The sequence below is a fragment of the Euprymna scolopes genome, chromosome 24 (assembly GCF_053919585.1).
Source record: "Euprymna scolopes isolate OS-2025 chromosome 24, ASM5391958v1, whole genome shotgun sequence".
NCBI classification, from domain to species: Eukaryota; Metazoa; Mollusca; class Cephalopoda; order Sepiida; family Sepiolidae; genus Euprymna; species Euprymna scolopes.
The window spans coordinates 76,132,175-76,152,819 of NC_136505.1; the positions used below are offsets into that span (position 1 = coordinate 76,132,175).

Consider the following 20,645-nt stretch of genomic DNA (forward strand, 5'->3'; position numbering starts at 1 on the left):
TGCCCGCCAGCAATTACCAATGAAGAAGCAAGAAGAACCCTTCACAAAATTATCAGGATAGACAAAATCCTAGGACCCCTTGTAGCAAATATGGAGGACTTCATGGGTACCAAAGGAAAATAACATGTGACCTATGCAAACGAGCAGGGCACAAGGCCTCATATTGCAGAGCGAAAGAAGCAAAAAGGAGCGACGTAAAAACTGCAAAAATTGACCCTTCACAAACAGGGAACATAAGAAAATATGTTGCGGTGAGAATCAGAAATAAAGAAGTAAAACTGCAGCTCGATTCAAGGTCGGATTTATCAATTATAAATTTTCACACGTTGAAGAGAATAGGAAAGCCCACGATGACAAAGATGAATAAAGTCACAAGATTGGTAACTGGTGAAAAAATAAATTTTGAAGGTGAGGTAGTTATTAATGTGCCACTAAAAAAATGACAAAAAGCTAAAAGTTTCATTCTAAGGAACGCAACAAACTTATTTGGGACCAATTGGATGCAGGTATTTGAATTATAGGACTCGCCAATGAGTGAATTTTGTCACAAAGTCAAAAACCTAACATCCAAAGCCGACAAACACAAAAAAGATCTAAAAAAATCTTTCATAAGCTTGGATGCTGCACAAAAATAAAGGCGAAATTCGAATTGATGGACGAAGCAAAACCAATATTCAAATAGCCACAGCACATACCGTTCACTTTGAGGGAAAAAATTGAAGAAGAATTGGAAAGACTAGTTAACACTGGGATTTTGACCCTTATTAACTATAGTGAGTGGGCAGCCCCCACCATATACGTGAAAAAAATCTAAAGAGATTAGGGTTTGCGCAGACTTTTTGACTGGATCTAATGCAGCGCTCAAGGACCATTACTACCCGCTACCAAACCCAGACGAAATATTCGCTAAGGTAAATGGCGGAAAATATTTTTCCAAAATAGACTTAAGCGAGGCGTACCTACAAATATCAGTAAAGGAAGATAGCTCGAAACTTTTGTGTATCTCAACACACAAAGAACATTATAAATTCAATAGATTAGCATTTGGTATAAAAGTAGCACCTGCAATTTTCCAACAGGTAATCGATACTTTGCTAAGCAGTTTGGATTTCACAATAGGCTATCTGGATGATATTCTTATGCGTAGTCAAAATTTTGAACAACATAGAGATCATGTATTTCAAGTGTTTGACAGAATAAAAGAATACGGCTTCACATTGAAGGAAGCAAAATACAATTTTTTTTGGAACGAATTAAATACCTGGGTCATATCATAGAGGTTCACAGCTATAAAAGACATGCCAGAACCTCATAATGTAACTACATTGCAAAGTTTTTTAGGGATCGCCAACTATTATCAAACGTTCATTAAGAACATGCATGAATTGCTGGCGTCATTGAATGTATTATTAAAAAAGGACAAAAAAATGGGACTGGACACCTGAATGCCAAGCAGCGTTTAAGAAATTAAAAGATGTATTAAGTCAGATTTATCCATGACTCATTTCAATTCGAAACAAGAGATTATTGCCGCAACTGACGCAAGTTCTTATGGGATCGGGGCGTACATTCTACACAAGATGCCTGATGGGTCCATTAAGCCGATCGCCCATGCGTCAAGAACTTTACTGCCTGCCGAGAAGAATTATTCCCAAATCAAAAAGGAAGCACTGGGAATCATATTTGGTGTTACAAAATTCCAGCGATTTTTACACGGTCATAAATTTAAATTAACTGACCATATTTGGCTCTAAAAAAGGTCTGTCAACTTACACAGCCAACAGACTGCAAAGATGGGGGACCATTCTACTGAATTATGATTTTAGTATGGAATTTCTTACATCTGCAAAGTTAAGTCAAGCAGACAGATTGTCGCAATTAATCCCGAAATCAAGGGAACCGCTGGAAGACACAGTAATAGCGTCACTACAAAGTGGAAAGGACTATACACAAATACTATGTAATACGATCAAGGAACTACCAGTCACTTTGGAAGATATAATAAGGGAGGCTGAAAAATATAGTTTCATCAAAGAAACAAAACAAAAATTTCAATCGGATAAATCGGCAGCGGAAGCTTATTCTATGTGTAATGAGGTACTGTTGTACCAAGAAAGAGTAGTAATCCCAGCTACACTACAAAAGAAAATTCTAAAGGATTTTCATACGAGGCACCCTGGGGTTACATGAATGAAGAGCCTCATGAGGTCCTACATTTACCAGAAAAGTATGGACACTGATATAAAAGGCACGGTAAAGTCGTGTAAGGGATGCGCATTGGCTGTAAAAGCGCCCCCAATACAATTTAGCCCATGGCCTAAAGCAGACCACCCATGGCAAAGAATACACATAGATTATGCAGGACCACTGGATGGAAACTATTATTTAATAGTGGTAGACAGTTTTTCAAAATGGCCTGAGGTATTTCGATGTAAAAGTCCAATGACGGATTTTACAATCAGTGCTCTTCACGAATTGTACGCTAGGTTTGGTATGGTTGATTGTCTAGTGTCAGACAATGGCACACAATTCACTTCAGCAGATTTTAAAAGCTTCTACGAGGATTTCCAGGTTAACCACATAACGACGCCAACCTATTATCCCCGATCGAACGGTCAGGTAGATGTAGACATGCTTAAAAGAGCCCTGAAGAAGGCTAAAGGAACGTCCTCAGAAAAGGCGCTACAATAGTTTTTACAAGTTTACCAAATTACGCCAAATGAAAGCACTCCATCGAAGATGTTGCCGGCAGAGTTAATGTTTGCTAGGAAAATTAGGCCGGTCTTTGAGAAACTTTTGCCAAAACATGTGAAATCGCCGAATACTATAGTTCCTAAAAAGAGGTATTTACCAGGTGAAAAGGCATTTTTCCAGGCACACAACAAAAATAATAATACGATGTGGGAACTAGGAAAGGTCCAGAAAATGGTCGGGCGGATGGTCTACATTATCGAAGGTCCCAGATTTACTCACAAGAAACATTTCAACCAAATTCGGAAACGTATCACAGATGACGAAAGACAACCTCCTGCTGAACAAGAAGAAGTAATGGACCAGATGTATGACACGTTCGACTTGGTAATACTACAAGCAGCCAGACAACGCCGGTCCTCCAGGAAAAGGAAAATGACCGACCTGATATAGATCAACCCCAGGAAAAAGAGCTATACGATCATCCCAGTGGAATGAAAAGCTCGGGAGGGGGGTGTTGTGGGGTACAAATCACCCCTATTTCAGAACTAAGTAGAATCAACCAATCCTATGAATATCACTGGTTTCAGAGACATGTTTAACCGCATGTTACGAACACGTTCCTCTCATACCACTTTAGTGGCACCTGTATGTAAATACATATTATATTTTATACACTTTACACTACTTGTGGTTTCTTTCATTTGCGACCTCTAGCACGGGTCTACAACATTTACAAAATTCAGATTTTGCAGAGGCAAACCAATTGCAATAAAGCAAAACGAAAAGCATTTTGCAAAGTTATCATTCAAAGATGAAAAATGAGCCTGGCTTATTGGATTTGATTTTCTTTAGTGACATGACTCACTGTCACTTGAGTGGGCATATAAACAAGCAGAATATGCACTGGGCCAGAAAGTAACAGTATGGTGTGTCATCGGACGAAATGGCCACATCGGGTCATACTACTTTTAAGAGGAGAATGAGAATCCGGTGATGATGTACACAGACTGTTATATTGCATTCATGCAGACAAAGTTCATTCCTACACTAATGAGGCTGCAATTTCAATCAGATTCGAAGAATGCATTTTTCAAAAAAAAATCTCCTCTGGGAAAAATTTGAAATCCAAATAAAATAGGGCACTTTTTTTAACTACACTGTATGGTTTTTATATTAGAAGTTTATCCGATAATATATTGTGTATTGCTTTTTATTATATTTATATTATATTATTTATATTTATTTATTTATATATTTATATTATATTATTTATATTATATTTATTTATATATTTATATTATATTATTTATATTATATTTATTTATATATTTATATTATATTATTTATATTTATTTATTTATATATTTATATTATATTATTTATATTATATTTATTTATATATTTATATTATATTATATTTATATTATATTATTTATATTATATTTATATTATATTATATTTATATTAGAAGTCTATTCGATAATATATTGTAGGCTTTTTATTGCTTTTATCTTGTTGATATTATTGTTTGCACAGATAAAATTATCAAACAATCGATTTTTCAGTTTGCAGAGCTAGAAATAACCAAAGAATATAAAAAAATGAAAAATGAGACTTGTACAGGATTTAAACCTGTGCCTCATAAATGGGACTGTCTAACGTAGGTGGCGTTTGGAACCATTTGACTAACGAGGCATGCATCCAAAGAAAACTGAAATTGTATAAAGAACGCATCTTCAAACCTGTGCCTCATAATTTTTTACGTTTTTAATAATGATGCTTATCTCGTTGGTGCATCAACAGCGAAATACAATATTTTTATGTTTTTAATATTGGAAGTTTATTTCCACAATCTATTGTGTTTTATGCATTAAACTGCTTTTTTTTTCTTGTTGGTGTTATCTTTTATGCGGATAATATTACTAAATAGGCGATTATTTAGCTCATCGGGCTGAAAATAAGCAAAAAATATCACAAAGTGCAAAATAAAACCCTTACAGGATTCCAACCCATGCCTCAGAAGAGGCACAACTTCTTTGTATGCATAATTTTTACATAAAAGAAGATCCCGAAATGCATCTAGCTGTGAGATCCTTAATTTTAAAGGTTTTAGGGAGCATAGAGTTTCTCTTTATCTGCCACTACACCCACATCTACTCTCACCTGTAGTTGTGGTGGTTTCTGTCATCGTTCCATCGATTGAATATCATCCATGTCCCATGCATGATATGGCATTAAACGGCCTCAGAGATCATTGGAAAAAATGTTCGCATTTCACTGATTAAAAACTTGCATATAAAAAATGTTAAAGGTTGATCACTCCTGCTTTGTTGCAAACCAGTTATGACCGCCGATATCAAAGATCTGAAATAAAAATAGAATTATATTTTTAACAAAAAATAATTTTTTATCTAATCATAATAAGCTGGTTTATCAATTCTGACCTTTGGTTAATAAGTCATCTTAAGATAAAACGGTTATATTCTATCAGTATTCAAATTGACTTTTGTGCCCATAAAATACTATTAAACTATATGCTTGTACTCTGTGTGTTTGTACATATATTATAACCATTTTTTGCATCCATTTTTTAAAATAAAATAATACGATCAGTTGAGACAAAATGTAAATATGATGCTTATGTGATATTCCTTTGCAAAAATTTGGGGATTTTACCTTTTTCAAAATGAATTGTTCCAAAATCGATTAAAACATAGATTGTCATATTATTAAGATTATTTGAACTACTGTCCTTATCTTGATTGCAATACTTACAACATTTTGGCTGACATAACTTCTGACCTTCTTTAGGTGCATTTTAAAGATTAATTTGACTAAATTCCACAAAAAATGTTAAAACTAGAGGTTTTTAAATAAATATTCGGTTTCGTTTTTCGTATCTTGACTCCATGATTAAGTTTTTTTTTTAAGCAAGAGTTAAAAATAATTTTTTTAAATATCATGAGGGTGTATAGTCTCTTTTAAAAACAATATCTCCTTCCAGAACGGTAATAAAATGTGTTTTTAATGCAAATTGACCTGCCCTAATGGTGGAGTCATATCTAGCCGAATTTATGTGACGATAAAAGTTTGGAGACAGTCCGCTAAGAAGTATTTTAGAGTTGATTAAAGAACTGTACCCACTTCCCAGTTAAAAAAAAAAAAAAAAAAAAAAAAAACACTTCCCCGTTAAAAAAAAAAAAACAATCGTTTAAATTAATTTGTTGTTTAAATTAATTTGTTTAAAATTATTTATTTGTTCCAGAAAAAAAAAACTATTTTATACAAATCCAATTTAAAATTATATTTTTTTACGCAAACTTTTCAATCAATGTTTTTACAATTATTTTGATAAATTTTTAAACCATTATGAACATGTCATTTCATTTTCTGTTTTTAATAAAAAATGATCCATGAAAAACTTTTCCGTTCTCATTAATTAAATCGAAACATTTCCAATTAAACAATTATTTTTTTGTTATTTATTTGCGTGGAAAAAATTTATTTCCCTTTCTGGAAGTAATCGTTCGGCTAGATAATCATATATCCCTTAAATTTTATTAGCAAGTGCGTGTGAAAAAAATGGCGTCTTCACTTTTGGCAATAAACTGAAGCACCAAAATTTCATTTAACTTGATCGAGTATTTTTTTTTTTTTTTTTTTACAGCGGAAAAACACGTTCTAATGAGAGCGCGTTGAAGTCAGCCATTATGGAATTTGTTGAACACTCCGCGGGGAGATAACTCCATGCAAAGCGCCGATACTCCCTCCCATCTTTATTACTAGCTTTTCTTCCTAAAAATCGAACCTTTGCTCGGTATCATAAATTGTTTTTCGCGGTAAAAAAAAAAAAAAAAACTATTTGATGAAATATTTTTCCGAGAACTTCGTTCCATAACGGACTGCAGTAGTATAACCTTTTTTTCGATAATTTTTTTTTTAATGTCTTGATTAAACTGTACAAGTATCTAATTGTGTAATGAAAGCAACAATGCAACATTGGATTTTTATAAATTATTTTTTCATTTTCGAACAAATAAATCATTTAAATTAAACATTTTTCAAATGAAAGTAACTTTGAAGGGTCAACTACAAATTAATAATTTAAATGAAACAATTTTCTAAATTCTAAAATAATAAAAAAAAATTTTTCGGGTTGTTGGCATGTAATCGCTTTAAAAAAATAGTTGAATCTCATGGGGAGGAGGGGTCTGGGTAGATTAATCTACAAATTTACCCAAATAATAAAATCAATGTTTATAAAAAGAAATCTGGAAAAAAGAAAGATAATATGAATGCAGCAGATGGCCTTGCCACTGTTAAAAACAAACTAGTCGCTAAAATGGGGTAGCTTTTTAACCTTAACAGAAATCTTTTGCGTTAAATAATTGCGAAATTAATTCTGCCAGGATGCATTTCCGTTTCTTTGTAAACTTTGCTAACAGGTGGATAAAAGAATAAATCACTTCGTGACAATTTGAAATTTGAATGCAATTTGGAAACATTAACTGTGGATCTTTATCAATGTATTAAAAGATTGAAAGTTCTGGGCTATTTACTCTCTTAAAGCAAAACTTAATGACTAAATAATTTAAGTGTCGAAAATAATATTTGGGTTTATAAAAAAGAAAGAAAAGAAAAGTGAGAGGCATAGTTGTTTCTGGCACATTCTCGAATCATGTAGAAATGTATAGGAATGATGAAATGGAAGTAGTTGTGACGTTGACCAATCAGAAACCAGGATTAATCATGCTTTTACCAATCACGTTTATGCAAGGCGACTATATAAATAAAGGCGAGTGGATAAATGAAAAACAAAGCTCTTCAGTTTGCGCGCCCTGAGAAAGGTGAGATTGTCTTTGTTTATTTTTCATTCACCCACTTATGTTAGTAGTTTTTTGTTTTTTTTTTTGCCTAAAATATTTTTTTCTATTTCGTTAGTTAGGATGTTTGACCTGGTATTATATCGGATATAAATGCCGTTTCTTTATCATCTGAAGCAATTATTTTAAACGACCTTTTAGATTTATTAGATGAATATCCTTAAATAGGTTCTATTAAGATTCTCTTTCCTATTTAATTTAACGATTAAACTTTTCATGTGATTTTCATGGCGTCTGATTGCCGCGTTACTTTGTAAAAATAGGAATTGCACTTTCGTTGCGTAATTTTTTTTTTTTTTTTTTTTTTTACATTGCGGATTCTAGATTATCCAAAATCTTAAATTTTCGCTTTGCTATTAGATTTTTTGGTTTTGTATTACTGTATACATAGATTCAAAAGTTGTCAAATATTATCAAAGGCAAGATAAGTTACTTTTCTACCTAACTGGATATATATTGTTTTTATTCGATGTAACATGTTTATTCAGCTCGAAAAACATGCAGTGTTTACCGATGTATTGGAAAATTCAGAATGGCGCCCGACACTCTTTAACATGGTGAGTTTGGGAAAAGGTGTTATAAATAATAAACTAGTCAAAATACTATTAAAACACCGAATGTCAACTTATGTCACGATAACATATGAGCGAATTTCTAACAGGACTTTGTCTAGTTTATTATTTATAACACTTTTTCCTGAATTTACCGTGTTAGAGAGAGTCGGGGGCCATTTTGAATTTTCCAATACATCGGTAAACACTATGCTTTTCGAGCTGAATAAACATGTTTAATTGAATAAAAACACTAAAAATATATCCAGTTTGGTAGAAAAGTAATTTATCTTGCCTTTGATAACATTTATTTGTTATATATTTGACAACTTTTTCAAATCTGTACAGTAATACAAAACCGATTTTTGTAAAAGACTCCACTTTATAAGTGATGTAAATAGAAATCCCTTATGTAATTGTATAGTTCTTAAAGTAGTGACTAAAATTTTAAATAACGTTATTTTGTACCTATTCTGTACTTTAACCTTACAATTGAATAAAAACAATTTTAATTAAACTTGGAAATACGATTTAAAAAAAAAAATAGCGCGGATCAGTAAGTGGATTAGCACCATATTGTCAATTGCAATATCATTTATGTCTATAAAATTGTTTAAAAAAAATTGTTTTAAAAATCAAATTCTGTTTTCTAATATTGTCAATTTCATTCTATTTTATTTATAAAATGACGTCATAATTTCGCTATCGAATCGATGACATTCTTTCAAACCGGAGAGTAAGACGACTGCTGTTTTTTCTTTTAGTTTCCTTAAAGTGCAAGAGGGCCGAAAAGGGTACTTTTTAGATTAGGTCCACCTCCAGTTTTCTTTTAAATGACAACTTAGGTTTTCGACTATGCTGTAACACTTTACTGACGTTGTCGTAACTAAACGATTATTTGTCCTTTTGAAAGTTTGGGTTTGTATTACTGTACACATAGATTCGAAAAAGTTATCAAAAAACAAATATAACAAATGTTATCAAAGGCAAGATAAGTTACTTTTCTGCCAAACTGGATATATTTTTTTTTTATTCAATGTAACATTTATTCATCTCGAAAAACAGTGTTTACCGATGTATTCGAAAATTCAAGATGGCGTCTCACACCCTCTTTAACACCGTAAGTTTGGAAAAAGGTGTTATAAATAAAAAAAACTATACAAAACACTATTAAAAATCCGCCGAATATGTCAGCCTGTCACGGTAACATATATTGAGCGAGTTTTTAACAGTATTTTATCCGGTTTTTTATTTATAACATCTTTTCCCACACTTACCGTGTTAAAGAGAATCAGACGCCATCTTGAATGTTCCGATACATCGGTAAACACTGTATGGTTTTCGAGCTGAATAAACATTTTACATTGAATGAAAACTCGAAAAATATATCCAGTTTGGTAGAAAAGTAACTTATCTTGCCTTTGATAACATACATTTGTTTTGACAACTTTTTCGAATCTGTGTACACAAACCCGAAAGTTTTACTCTTTATGAATATTAAAAGAAAAATTAAACATAATTCCTCACTTTTACAGACATTTGTTTTTAAACTGCTTAAATGTCGATTTTTTTTTTTTTTTTTTTTTTTTTAATAGCATTTGCGGATGGGTAAAAAACGAAAAAAAAAAAAAACTAAACCATTTACTGATAATTTCTACCTTTTTTTACAAATATTTTTAACAAATGTTATCAAAGTCAAGATACCGAGAAATTGTCAGTAAATGGCTTAGTTATTCGTTTTTTTTTTTTTTTTTTTTACCCATCCGCAAATGCTATTAAGTCATTTAAAAACAAATGTCTGTAAAAGTGAGGCATTAATGTTTAATTTCTTTTAATATTCATAAGAGTAAAACTTTTTCAAAAATGTGACAAATAATCGTACAACGTCAGTAAAGTGTTACATACGCTTGCGTCAGAAAGGGAGCGAGCGATGCGTGTTTGTTTGTCTTTTTGTTTTTTTTATGCTGGTCGTCATGGAACTCAACGCCCAATGAGTACCAAAGTTGGGGTTTGTATTACTGTACACATAGATTCGAAAAAGTTGTCAAAAAAACAAATAACAAATGTTATCAAAGGCAAGATAAGTTATTTTTCTACCAAAATGGATATATTTTTTGTGTTTTTATTCAATGTAACATGTTTATTCAGCTCGAAAAACATGCAGTGTTTACCGATGTATTGGAAAATTAAAAATGGCGCCCGACTGTCTCTTTAACACGGTTAGTTTGGGAAAAGATGTTATAAATAATAAACTAGACAAAATACTATTAAAAATCAACCGAATATGTCAACTTATGTCACGGTAACATATATTGAGCGAATTTCTAACAGTGTTTTGTCTAGTTTATTATTTATAATACCTTTTCCCAAACTTACCCTCTCCGAGAGAGAGAGTCGGCCGCCATTTTGAATTTTCCAATACATTACATCGGTAAACACTGCATGTTTTTCGAGCTGAATAAACATGTTAGTGTTAGTGACACTGAATAAAAACACAAAATATATCCAGTTAGGTAGAAAAGTAACTTATCTTGCCTTTGATAACATTTGTTCTCTATTATATATATATATATATATATATATATATATATATAAATTTTTTTTTTTTTTTCTCGAATCTGTGTACCCCAAAGTTGTATTATGAATTCTACTTTTTGACGGCCATTTTTCTTACGCGTGTGCCATAGTCAAATCCACTCTATGACTGACTGACACTGCACGCGCGTAAAAGATGGCCGTCAAATTATACAATGCATAATACAACTTTTCATATCTCGATAACTACTTATTTCTACAAAATTTCGGTACTCCTTGGGCGTTGATAAACGTCGCTCCCTTCCTGGCGCATGCGCACGTAACTTTTTTTTTTTTTTTTTTTTTTTTTTACTGACGTTGTATAACTAAACGATTGCCACTTTTTAAAGTTGTACTCCTTACTAAACATTAACTTTTACAGCCATTTGTTTTTTCATAAACAATATTTTATATATATATATATAATTTTTTTTTTTTCTTTTACAACCCCCCCCCCTTGTTTTGAGGGTTCCAAATATGCTTAAAATAATCATCTGAAACTGAACAAAACATTGTAAGGGACGGGATTATAGATTAAAAAAAAAACTTGTTTGCATACCTTATTTTGATGTCTTAATATCAGAACTTAACTTCGATTGTATTTAATTATCCCGCTTTTGAGTTTTGAAGTGTGAAATTCGGTGAATATGAAGTAACTTAATTTTAAGTTAAGCAAAACAATTTTTAATATTTATACGAAAAAAGCCATTTTAAAATCGTTGATAAATTAATTTCTTTTTAGCGAGCCGAATAATGCATGACCATTATTAAAGAGCATGTTTTGAAGAATATACAAAAAAAAATTCGATAAATATTGTGCCCTTTGTTAAATATTTTTTCGAATCAGTTTGGAAACGTTTGTCGCCTTTCGACTACGGTGGACCAAACGCGCTGAAATTTTTTTATTCTACTTTAAATTGCCCCCCTCCCTATTTTGAAGAGCCTGACCCCCACACACATACACATTAAAAACCAAACTCATACAAATGGTCACCCATCTGGTACTGGCCAGCCTCAGCGTTAATAATACATTGAAATTTTCGTCACTGAAAAATAAATTTTTTTTTTTTTGCTTTTTGGTCTTCCGTATGCTTTTTATCAAGAACAAATGTACTGTTTGTAAACGGTAATCGACTCGAAGTAACTGGTTACCTATATGAATAAGTGCAATTATTTGAAATCCAGCTACTTATATTATATTTTTGCATATTCTCATAGAAAATCACCCTAAATCTTAGACAAGAAATAAACAAATTCTTTCAAACTTTTTTTTAACTAGTCTATACGTAAAAACTATACGTTTTGTGCAAAACAAAAAAACGCCAATTAACTGTTGGAAAATTAAACATTTAAAATTTAATTAAAAATAGTAGAAAAAGTTTTACCTTATTCTGCTTTCTATATGATAAAATTCAGGGTTTTATCTTTCTGGAAAAAAAGTTACTCAGAAATAATGAATTTTAATGTAATTTCGTTTTAAGAAAAACTTGATTTTTCGGCCATTTTTGGCGGTACCTAGTAAAAGACATTGTTTAGTAACGGCATAGTCGAAAAAGTGATAAATATCCAGATACGCTACAACAACGACCACTCTAAAAAAATTTTTTTTTTTTTTGAGGTCGCTGACAAATTAGTCAAACTTGGCAAATTTACCGTTTGCATTGACTCACAAACTACTTTCCACCATTTTGCAGCTTCCGTTGTACGCGTATGCGCTGCAGCATAAACAACGGCTTGCTTCACCTAGCAAACGGCCTTAACATGGCGTGCCGTATCATTCAAAAAAAATTACGTAATGACTTACAATTAAAGTACAACAAATTGGGACTTTTTTGTCTCGCGTAGTTTTTAATGCGGTTTACAAAAACATAAGCACCAAACTTTTTTTTTTTTTTTTTTTGCGGGAGGGGGGAGTCAATTATTATAGAACTTATGTGGCTTAATAGATACTTCTGCAGTTTAGTTAACCGTTTTTCCGTAAGTAACGCACCGACAGTTACCAATTAAAACACTATTTAAGATTTTTCGAAGATTTTACTGAGGGTGTGGTGTTGAGGCGCGCCCCCAATATCACACCCGCCCCCACGTTTACGCTACAGCGTACGCGCGTACCCTAAACAGAAGCTGCAAAATGGTGGAAATTAGTTTGTGAGTCAATGCAAACGGTAAATTTGCTCCAAGTTTGACAATCAGATTCGTTGTCAGCGACCTCAATTACCTGTAAAAAAACAAATTAGAGTAGTCGGTGTTCTGTTGTAAGTCTGGATACTTACCAAACCTATAAAAGTTTTCGTTTAAAGAAAACTGGAGGTTGACCTAATCTGAAAATTTACCTATCCAATAAATTTTTTTGCTATTTTGACAGAGCGTTTGAAAAAAAATAATGGCGAAATTACCTGGTAAATCAAAATTGCGAAATATGAAACGAAACACGCGTTCCGGCTATTGAAAAAAAGAATCCTTCATTTGGAATGTGAATAACAATACGACTTTCCGTCTTTTCCGAGCATTTACGTACAAAGTGGCATAAAAGGCAAATATAAATGTTATCAAAGGCTAGCTAGTTACTTTTCTACCTAATGTCTGAGTTTTTAGTGTTTTTACTCGCTTTATAGCCGCTACTAGACACTTAAATACTTTAATATTTTTAAACCTAATTTTTTTTTTTTTTTTTTTTTTTTCCAACTCATAAAACTTGGTAATCCTCAAGATTCGTCTTTGTTTATAAAGTCAGTTGGCGGAAGTGACGTCCGACATTTTTAGGCGCTTATACAGTTTAGTCAAGACCTTATGAAAATATTGGAAAAGTTATATTGTACGTACTCGTTAGTCTTAAGTTCTCTGAAAAAAAAAATTCACTTCACGAGTAGCTTTTATTTTACAGCGAAAAAACAATTTGATACCGAGCAAAAGTCGATTTTTAGGAAGAAAAGCTAGTAATAAAGATGGGGAGGGAGTGTCGGCGCTTTAACTGCAGTTATCTCCCTTTGGCGTGTCCAACAAATTTCGTAATGGTTGACTTCAACGCGCTCTCATAAAAACGTTTTTTCTGCTGTAAAATAAAAACTACTCGATCAAATTAAATTCTTTTTCGGAAATCTTCAGTCCAAAACATACGTACAATATAACCTTTTCAATATTTTCATTTTTTTTTTAATGTCTTGACTAAACTGTACAAGTACCTATTTTTAGCTACGATGACCAAAAACTGTATAGATTATTTTTATTTTTTATTTTTTTTTTTTTTTTAAGATTTCTCAACCGTACATGACATTCCCCAAATAATTGTCTTTGAACTTTTTAACAAATCTTTGCATACTTTATTGATCTTTTCTAAAAGATTTTAAAATTTCTTTAAAGTCACGTTAGAAAACTCATTTCGAAAAATAAATTTCTAATTTTTTTATTGTAAATTGGTTTCAAATTTTGAATAAAATTTGGTACTTGATGAGGCGTAAACGTCTTTCCACAGACCGCTCCCTTAACAGACATGTGCAGGCTTTCAGTGGTCTATTTAGCCATGAAAAACGTTCAGGCAAAAAAAAAAGAAAATGCAAAATTGATTTTGACGACCCTGTTTTAATTTTTATTTTTGTCAGTATTCTCTGTAAAATTCGATAACGATGTTATATTGCATATCCCTCCATATTTACATGAAGAAACCAGCAGTGGCGATGCTAAGACAAGGCCGTTCGTCGATACAATGCAAATGAACTCACTAAATACACGACTTCAAAGCCCCTTTTTTCTTTTCCTCTACATGCATCAATAGAATAGCTCTCAAATCACTTCAAAGAAAACCGCCCGAGAAGACCACATTAAGAGATAAACCAAAATACAAAACAAACCTCGTAGTAAACGCAACTCCTGCAGCATATCTTTCACGAAACGCTGCAACCGTACAACACCTAGATAACCTTCACAATTTTCTTGGCTTTAAATCGATATAACACATGCATACATACACCAAACAGACGATTCTCTACAACGCATTAAAGCACAAAAAAACCAACACAATTAAAAAGCAAAATGCAAGCCAGTGATTAAAACTCTTTGCCTTCACCTACGTCCGCATCGTGACTACAAACGCGTCGGCCTTCTCGACAAACAGGCAGATAGCTGTGAACCACTCCGTTCAGCAGCCATTAGCAGCTTACGCCTTGCTACTATGCACAGCCAGCACCGCCATGCCATCTCACCCGTGATTCTAATACAGGCCCCTGAAGATTACCCCTCTTCGGATGCTGCCAGATTATCACCGCTAATCAACCCCCTTGCTGGCGACACCGGCTATTAAGGATCATCACACGCGCTAAGCCATATTCCTGCCATCATCGCCTCCTCACCCAGCCGGACCAACTTAGATCGCCGCCGAGTCCTATCAACACCCGACCAGCTTTTATACCAACATGCCGCCACTGCCGCTGCTGCCGTGAAGACTATCCTGAAGCCAAACAGATAGTTTCATGATCGTTTAAACTTTAAATACGTGTTTAAACTTAACCCCATTCGTTTGTCAATTTCTTGCTTTCCATACGCTCTGTTTTGTACAACGATTTACAATACTGGAAACCTGACCACAATTAAAATCGTGTTATTGAAAAAGAACTTCTGATCAATTTAAAGTATTTAAAATGTAAATTTAGTACTTGTCACTAATTTAATGACTGACGAGTATTTGATTATAGTTTTAATCTTTTTCAAAAAAGTTTAAATTAGACTTTTAGAAGCAGAACAATACTTTAAAGACCAAATTTATTCGTATGTAAAAAAAGCACAAAAGTATAAATGAAATTTACTCGGTCGAAACAAAACATGCTTTTTTTTTTTTTTTTTTTTTTTTTTATGGCGACTTCTGACACTTCTACCGCTATGTCATGATGCAATCAAAGATGACTTACAGAAATGGCGTTGCTTTTAAACCTCCCACAAAGGTCGTTTTTAATGGGAGGGGGCAGTTCCCCCCCCCCCCCCCAAAAAAAGGAGGCACTCTGGCAATATCCAAATAAATAGTAATTGTCTCCGTATGAAGGGTTTCCCCTACATTAAACCATTTCAGGGCAGATACTACCCGGGCAAAGGCCAGGTGCTGGTCGTTGCATTCAAAAAGTTTTGTCTTTATTTATATGAAAGACAAACAGTCGACACGACTGGACAATGGGGAATGTTTTAAAACTCTATCAAAAAAAATAGATATCTGTTTGCGAATCTGAGATATTACAATCTAGGAAGTAAAACTTTTCCTGAATCTAACCGATGCGAGAACCTCTAACACACAAAGCCTTTCATGGACAAACGCATGCGCCCACTTTCCCTTTTATATATTCGACTAGCCTGGGTGTCCAGAATTGCCCGGGGTTTTGGATTTTTAGGCAGGAAGGTTAAACATGTAAAATGGCTTAAATAAGCCGGTTTAGATATTAAAATTTAAATCGGTGGGTACAAAGTAAGAAAAAACCAAAAAAAACGAAAAACGAACGTTACATGAAAAATGGCTTAAGTAACACTGGTTCAATATTTTAATTTAAAAAATTGAAAAGACATCTCACACCACGATTCAAACCCAAAACGTTTAGCTAACGAACCAACTGAGCTAACGCGATGTACATGAATTTAGTCAGTTCAACTATTTAAAGTAAAGGTTATGACGTCATTTGTCGCATGCGTAGAACCGGTCGTTACGAGGGGACGATTTTTGTTAGACGACCCATCACTTTTTAATTTCATTATTTTTCTATGTTCCTGTTAATTAAAATTTTTAATTGTTCAATATTATATAAATGTTATACCGAAAGTTTCACCTTGCTAGCAAAGAAATAAAAATCTTGCATATAAAAATTATGTGAAACCTGTAATTTAAAAAAAATTATTTTTTGTAAATATTAAATAAACAATGCTTAATTCAATGATAATATTGGTAGTTTGAGAAAGTATTTTTCTTATATCAAATTCATTAATATGGAATTTCGGGACTTTTTTTTTTTCGTAATATTTCTGTAAAATTTTTAAAAATTACAATGCTTTATTTATATAAAACTAGCAAAAATAAATTGTTTTTTATTTACTACTGAAAACCATAACATTAAAGGTATTTTTTTGTTTAAACAAACTAATACATTTCCACTATTATTTAAATAAAAATAGTTCATTATATTCCGATCATTTGATAAATACTGAAAATTTCATTAAAATTGGTTGATTTACTGATTTTTGAATTTTTAAATAAAGGGAAGGGTGAAAACATTTATACATTTTGAGCCTTTTGTACGTACCTTTCGTTATATATTCACTTTTTCGTGCCTCTGGTTTGGTATGAACTCAAATCTAATATGGCTTTCATTTAGAAAGCCATGGGGAGAGGATGTTTTGAAATTCTGTACTAATTCTGTAGTTCTAATTTAATAAAAGTGTTAAATACTATATTTTAAATAGCACGGTAACATAAGTGCATAAAAACAAAACCTACTTTCCATTGATTGAACTTTTTTTTAAAAATATTTTAGAAAACTTGTTACACTTTGTTAATTTTAGATTCCGTATTTTGATATCTTAGATGAATTCTTTCGTTGGACCAATTCACTGCGAAAGGTAGTCAATTTTATGTATTCAACTACATAATTGTTTTTGCTTTTCCCAAATTACTTTTAAGACAACGCAATTTTTAATAAAGATGCAACTATTTACGGTAATTGTTATTAAACAAGTGCGACGACTTAAAAGTTTGAGAGAAACTGCACAAATATTAAATTGTATTGTGGAGTAATTGTTTTAAAATAGAAAATTTCTTTGCAGTTTCGTTAAAATTAAATTACATTATTTAGTAAAATAGTTCCCTCCCTTAGAACACCGAGTTAAGTTTTTGAATTCCCAAAGTCGCATTTTCCTTATTTTTGTAATGTTAAAGCTTATATTTTGTTACTGTGTTGTTTAAAATAGAAGAAAATATCTTTTTTGAGATTGCTCCAATGTTTCTAATAAAAAAAAAAAAAAAAAAAAAAATTACGATGTCGTTGCATTTTACATTGTTAATTTTATAAAACTTTTTTTTTGGGGGGGGGGGGGTCTTGAATCTGTACAGTAAAGTGATAGTTCAGTCATCAAATGGAAGATTTTCAATGTACTTTAAACAGGTTTTAAACTTCAAGAAGTTAAACGATTATAGCATTTAGATGTGCTGATTCTGAATTCTTAGTTTCGGTTGTACATTAACTTCACTAATCTACAATTGGAATATTTACTTTGTGTGTATTGTTAGGATTATGTAATCAGTAAATCCAGACCTTTTTAATTACTGAAAAGATAACTATGTAAATTTGAATGTAATAAAATTTAATTTCTTTTTTCTTTTTTTTTTCTTTTTTCCCCCAGGTACAGAAATATGCAGATTTTTGTAAAGACATTAACTGGGAAAACCATTACTCTCGAGGTTGAACCATCGGACACTATTGAAAACGTCAAGGCCAAGATTCAAGATAAAGAAGGCATTCCTCCAGATCAGCAACGTTTGATCTTTGCCGGTAAACAATTGGAAGATGGTCGCACACTTTCCGACTACAACATCCAGAAAGAATCTACGCTTCATTTGGTACTTAGGTTGAGAGGTGGTATGCAAATCTTTGTGAAAACCTTGACTGGTAAAACCATTACTCTCGAGGTTGAACCATCGGACACTATTGAAAACGTCAAGGCCAAGATTCAAGATAAAGAAGGCATTCCTCCAGATCAGCAACGTTTGATCTTTGCCGGTAAACAATTGGAAGATGGCCGCACACTTTCCGACTACAACATCCAGAAAGAATCTACGCTTCATTTGGTACTTAGGTTGAGAGGTGGTATGCAAATCTTTGTGAAAACCTTGACTGGTAAAACCATTACTCTCGAGGTTGAGCCATCGGACACTATTGAAAACGTCAAGGCCAAGATTCAAGATAAGGAAGGCATTCCTCCAGATCAGCAACGTTTGATCTTTGCCGGTAAACAATTGGAAGATGGTCGCACACTTTCCGACTACAACATCCAGAAAGAATCTACGCTTCATTTGGTACTTAGGTTGAGAGGTGGTATGCAAATCTTTGTGAAAACCTTGACTGGTAAAACCATTACTCTCGAGGTTGAACCATCAGACACTATTGAAAACGTCAAGGCCAAGATTCAAGATAAAGAAGGCATTCCTCCAGATCAGCAACGTTTGATCTTTGCCGGTAAACAATTGGAAGATGGCCGCACACTTTCCGACTACAACATCCAGAAAGAATCTACGCTTCATTTGGTACTTAGGTTGAGAGGTGGTATGCAAATCTTTGTGAAAACCTTGACTGGTAAAACCATTACTCTCGAGGTTGAACCATCAGACACTATTGAAAACGTCAAGGCCAAGATTCAAGATAAAGAAGGCATTCCTCCAGATCAGCAACGTTTGATCTTTGCCGGTAAACAATTGGAAGATGGTCGCACACTTTCCGACTACAACATCCAGAAAGAATCTACGCTTCATTTGGTACTTAGGTTGAGAGGTGGTATGCAAATCTTTGTGAAAACCTTGACTGGTAAAACCATTACTCTCGAGGTTGAGCCATCGGACACTATTGAAAACGTCAAGGCCAAGATTCAAGATAAGGAAGGCATTCCTCCAGATCAGCAACGTTTGATCTTTGCCGGTAAACAATTGGAAGATGGTCGCACACTTTCCGACTACAACATCCAGAAAGAATCTACGCTTCATTTGGTACTTAGGTTGAGAGGTGGTATGCAAATCTTTGTGAAAACCTTGACTGGTAAAACCATTACTCTCGAGGTTGAACCATCGGACACTATTGAAAACGTCAAGGCCAAGATTCAAGATAAGGAAGGCATTCCTCCAGATCAGCAACGTTTGATCTTTGCCGGTAAACAATTGGAAGATGGTCGCACACTTTCCGACTACAACATCCAGAAAGAATCTACGCTTCATTTGGTACTTAGGTTGAGAGGTGGTATGCAAATCTTTGTGAAAACCTTGACTGGTAAAACCATTACTCTCGAGGTTGAACCATCGGACACTATTGAAAACGTCAAGGCCAAGATTCAAGATAAGGAAGGCATTCCTCCAGATCAGCAACGTTTGATCTTTGCCGGTAAACAATTGGAAGATGGTCGCACACTTTCTGACTACAACATCCAGAAAGAATCTACGCTTCATTTGGTACTTAGGTTGAGAGGTGGTATGCAAATCTTTGTTAAAACCTTGACTGGTAAAACCATTACTCTCGAGGTTGAACCATCAGACACTATTGAAAACGTCAAGGCCAAGATTCAAGATAAAGAAGGCATTCCTCCAGATCAGCAACGTTTGATCTTTGCCGGTAAACAATTGGAAGATGGTCGCACACTTTCCGACTACAACATCCAGAAAGAATCTACGCTTCATTTGGTACTTAGGTTGAGAGGAGGACGTTAAATTTTTTATTTTTTTTTTTATTTATTTTTTTTTTTCAATTTTATTCTCATTAAATAAATGAATTACCTTGATTATTTTGTAGTTTTCAATTCGTTTTTTAATTTTTTCTGCATGTAAATTTAGACTTGCATCACATTTGTTTGCAGCAAAATGCTAATTTTATCATTAAGACATTTTTAATTCTCTGGTAATTTTTATAAAATGTCTTTACTATTGCTTGAAAATGTTTGTAAGTTCTTATGGGATAATTTCATTTTCACTTCTGAAAAATACATCCGAATTTTATTTCCCAGTTTTGCATTACAGAACTTGAAATTTTGTTAAATAACTGATTTCGAGTGGTACCTCACGTGTTGACATGCATACATTGATAATTTTTCATCAAATCAATTAATTGTATGGAATCCACTTTCCTTTTAAGTATGTCCTCTGTAAAAAGAAAAATTTTAATTTTTTTTTGTTCTTATACTTTAAATTTATAATAGCACAATAAATCTGTTTTTTTTT

At 33.0% G+C, this 20,645-nt stretch overlaps 1 protein-coding gene across 2 annotated transcripts in view; it reads left to right on the forward strand.

The window, feature by feature from the left end:
* LOC145246773 (polyubiquitin-C) overlaps positions 1–20,212 on the forward strand; it is a 32,890-nt gene extending 12,678 nt beyond the window's left edge. The window contains exons 1-2 of one of the 2 annotated variants that reach the window (XM_080108558.1): positions 7,396–7,541; positions 18,071–20,212. In XM_080108558.1, the coding sequence (XP_079964684.1) occupies positions 18,081–20,138 (2,058 nt within the window). In that variant the 5' untranslated portion in view covers positions 7,396–7,541; positions 18,071–18,080 and the 3' untranslated portion in view covers positions 20,139–20,212. Of the gene's footprint in view, positions 1–7,395; positions 7,542–18,070 lie in introns of those variants that run through there. The other variant, XM_080108557.1, reaches the window with a different exon arrangement.
* The last annotated feature ends 433 nt before the right edge of the window (positions 20,213–20,645 follow it).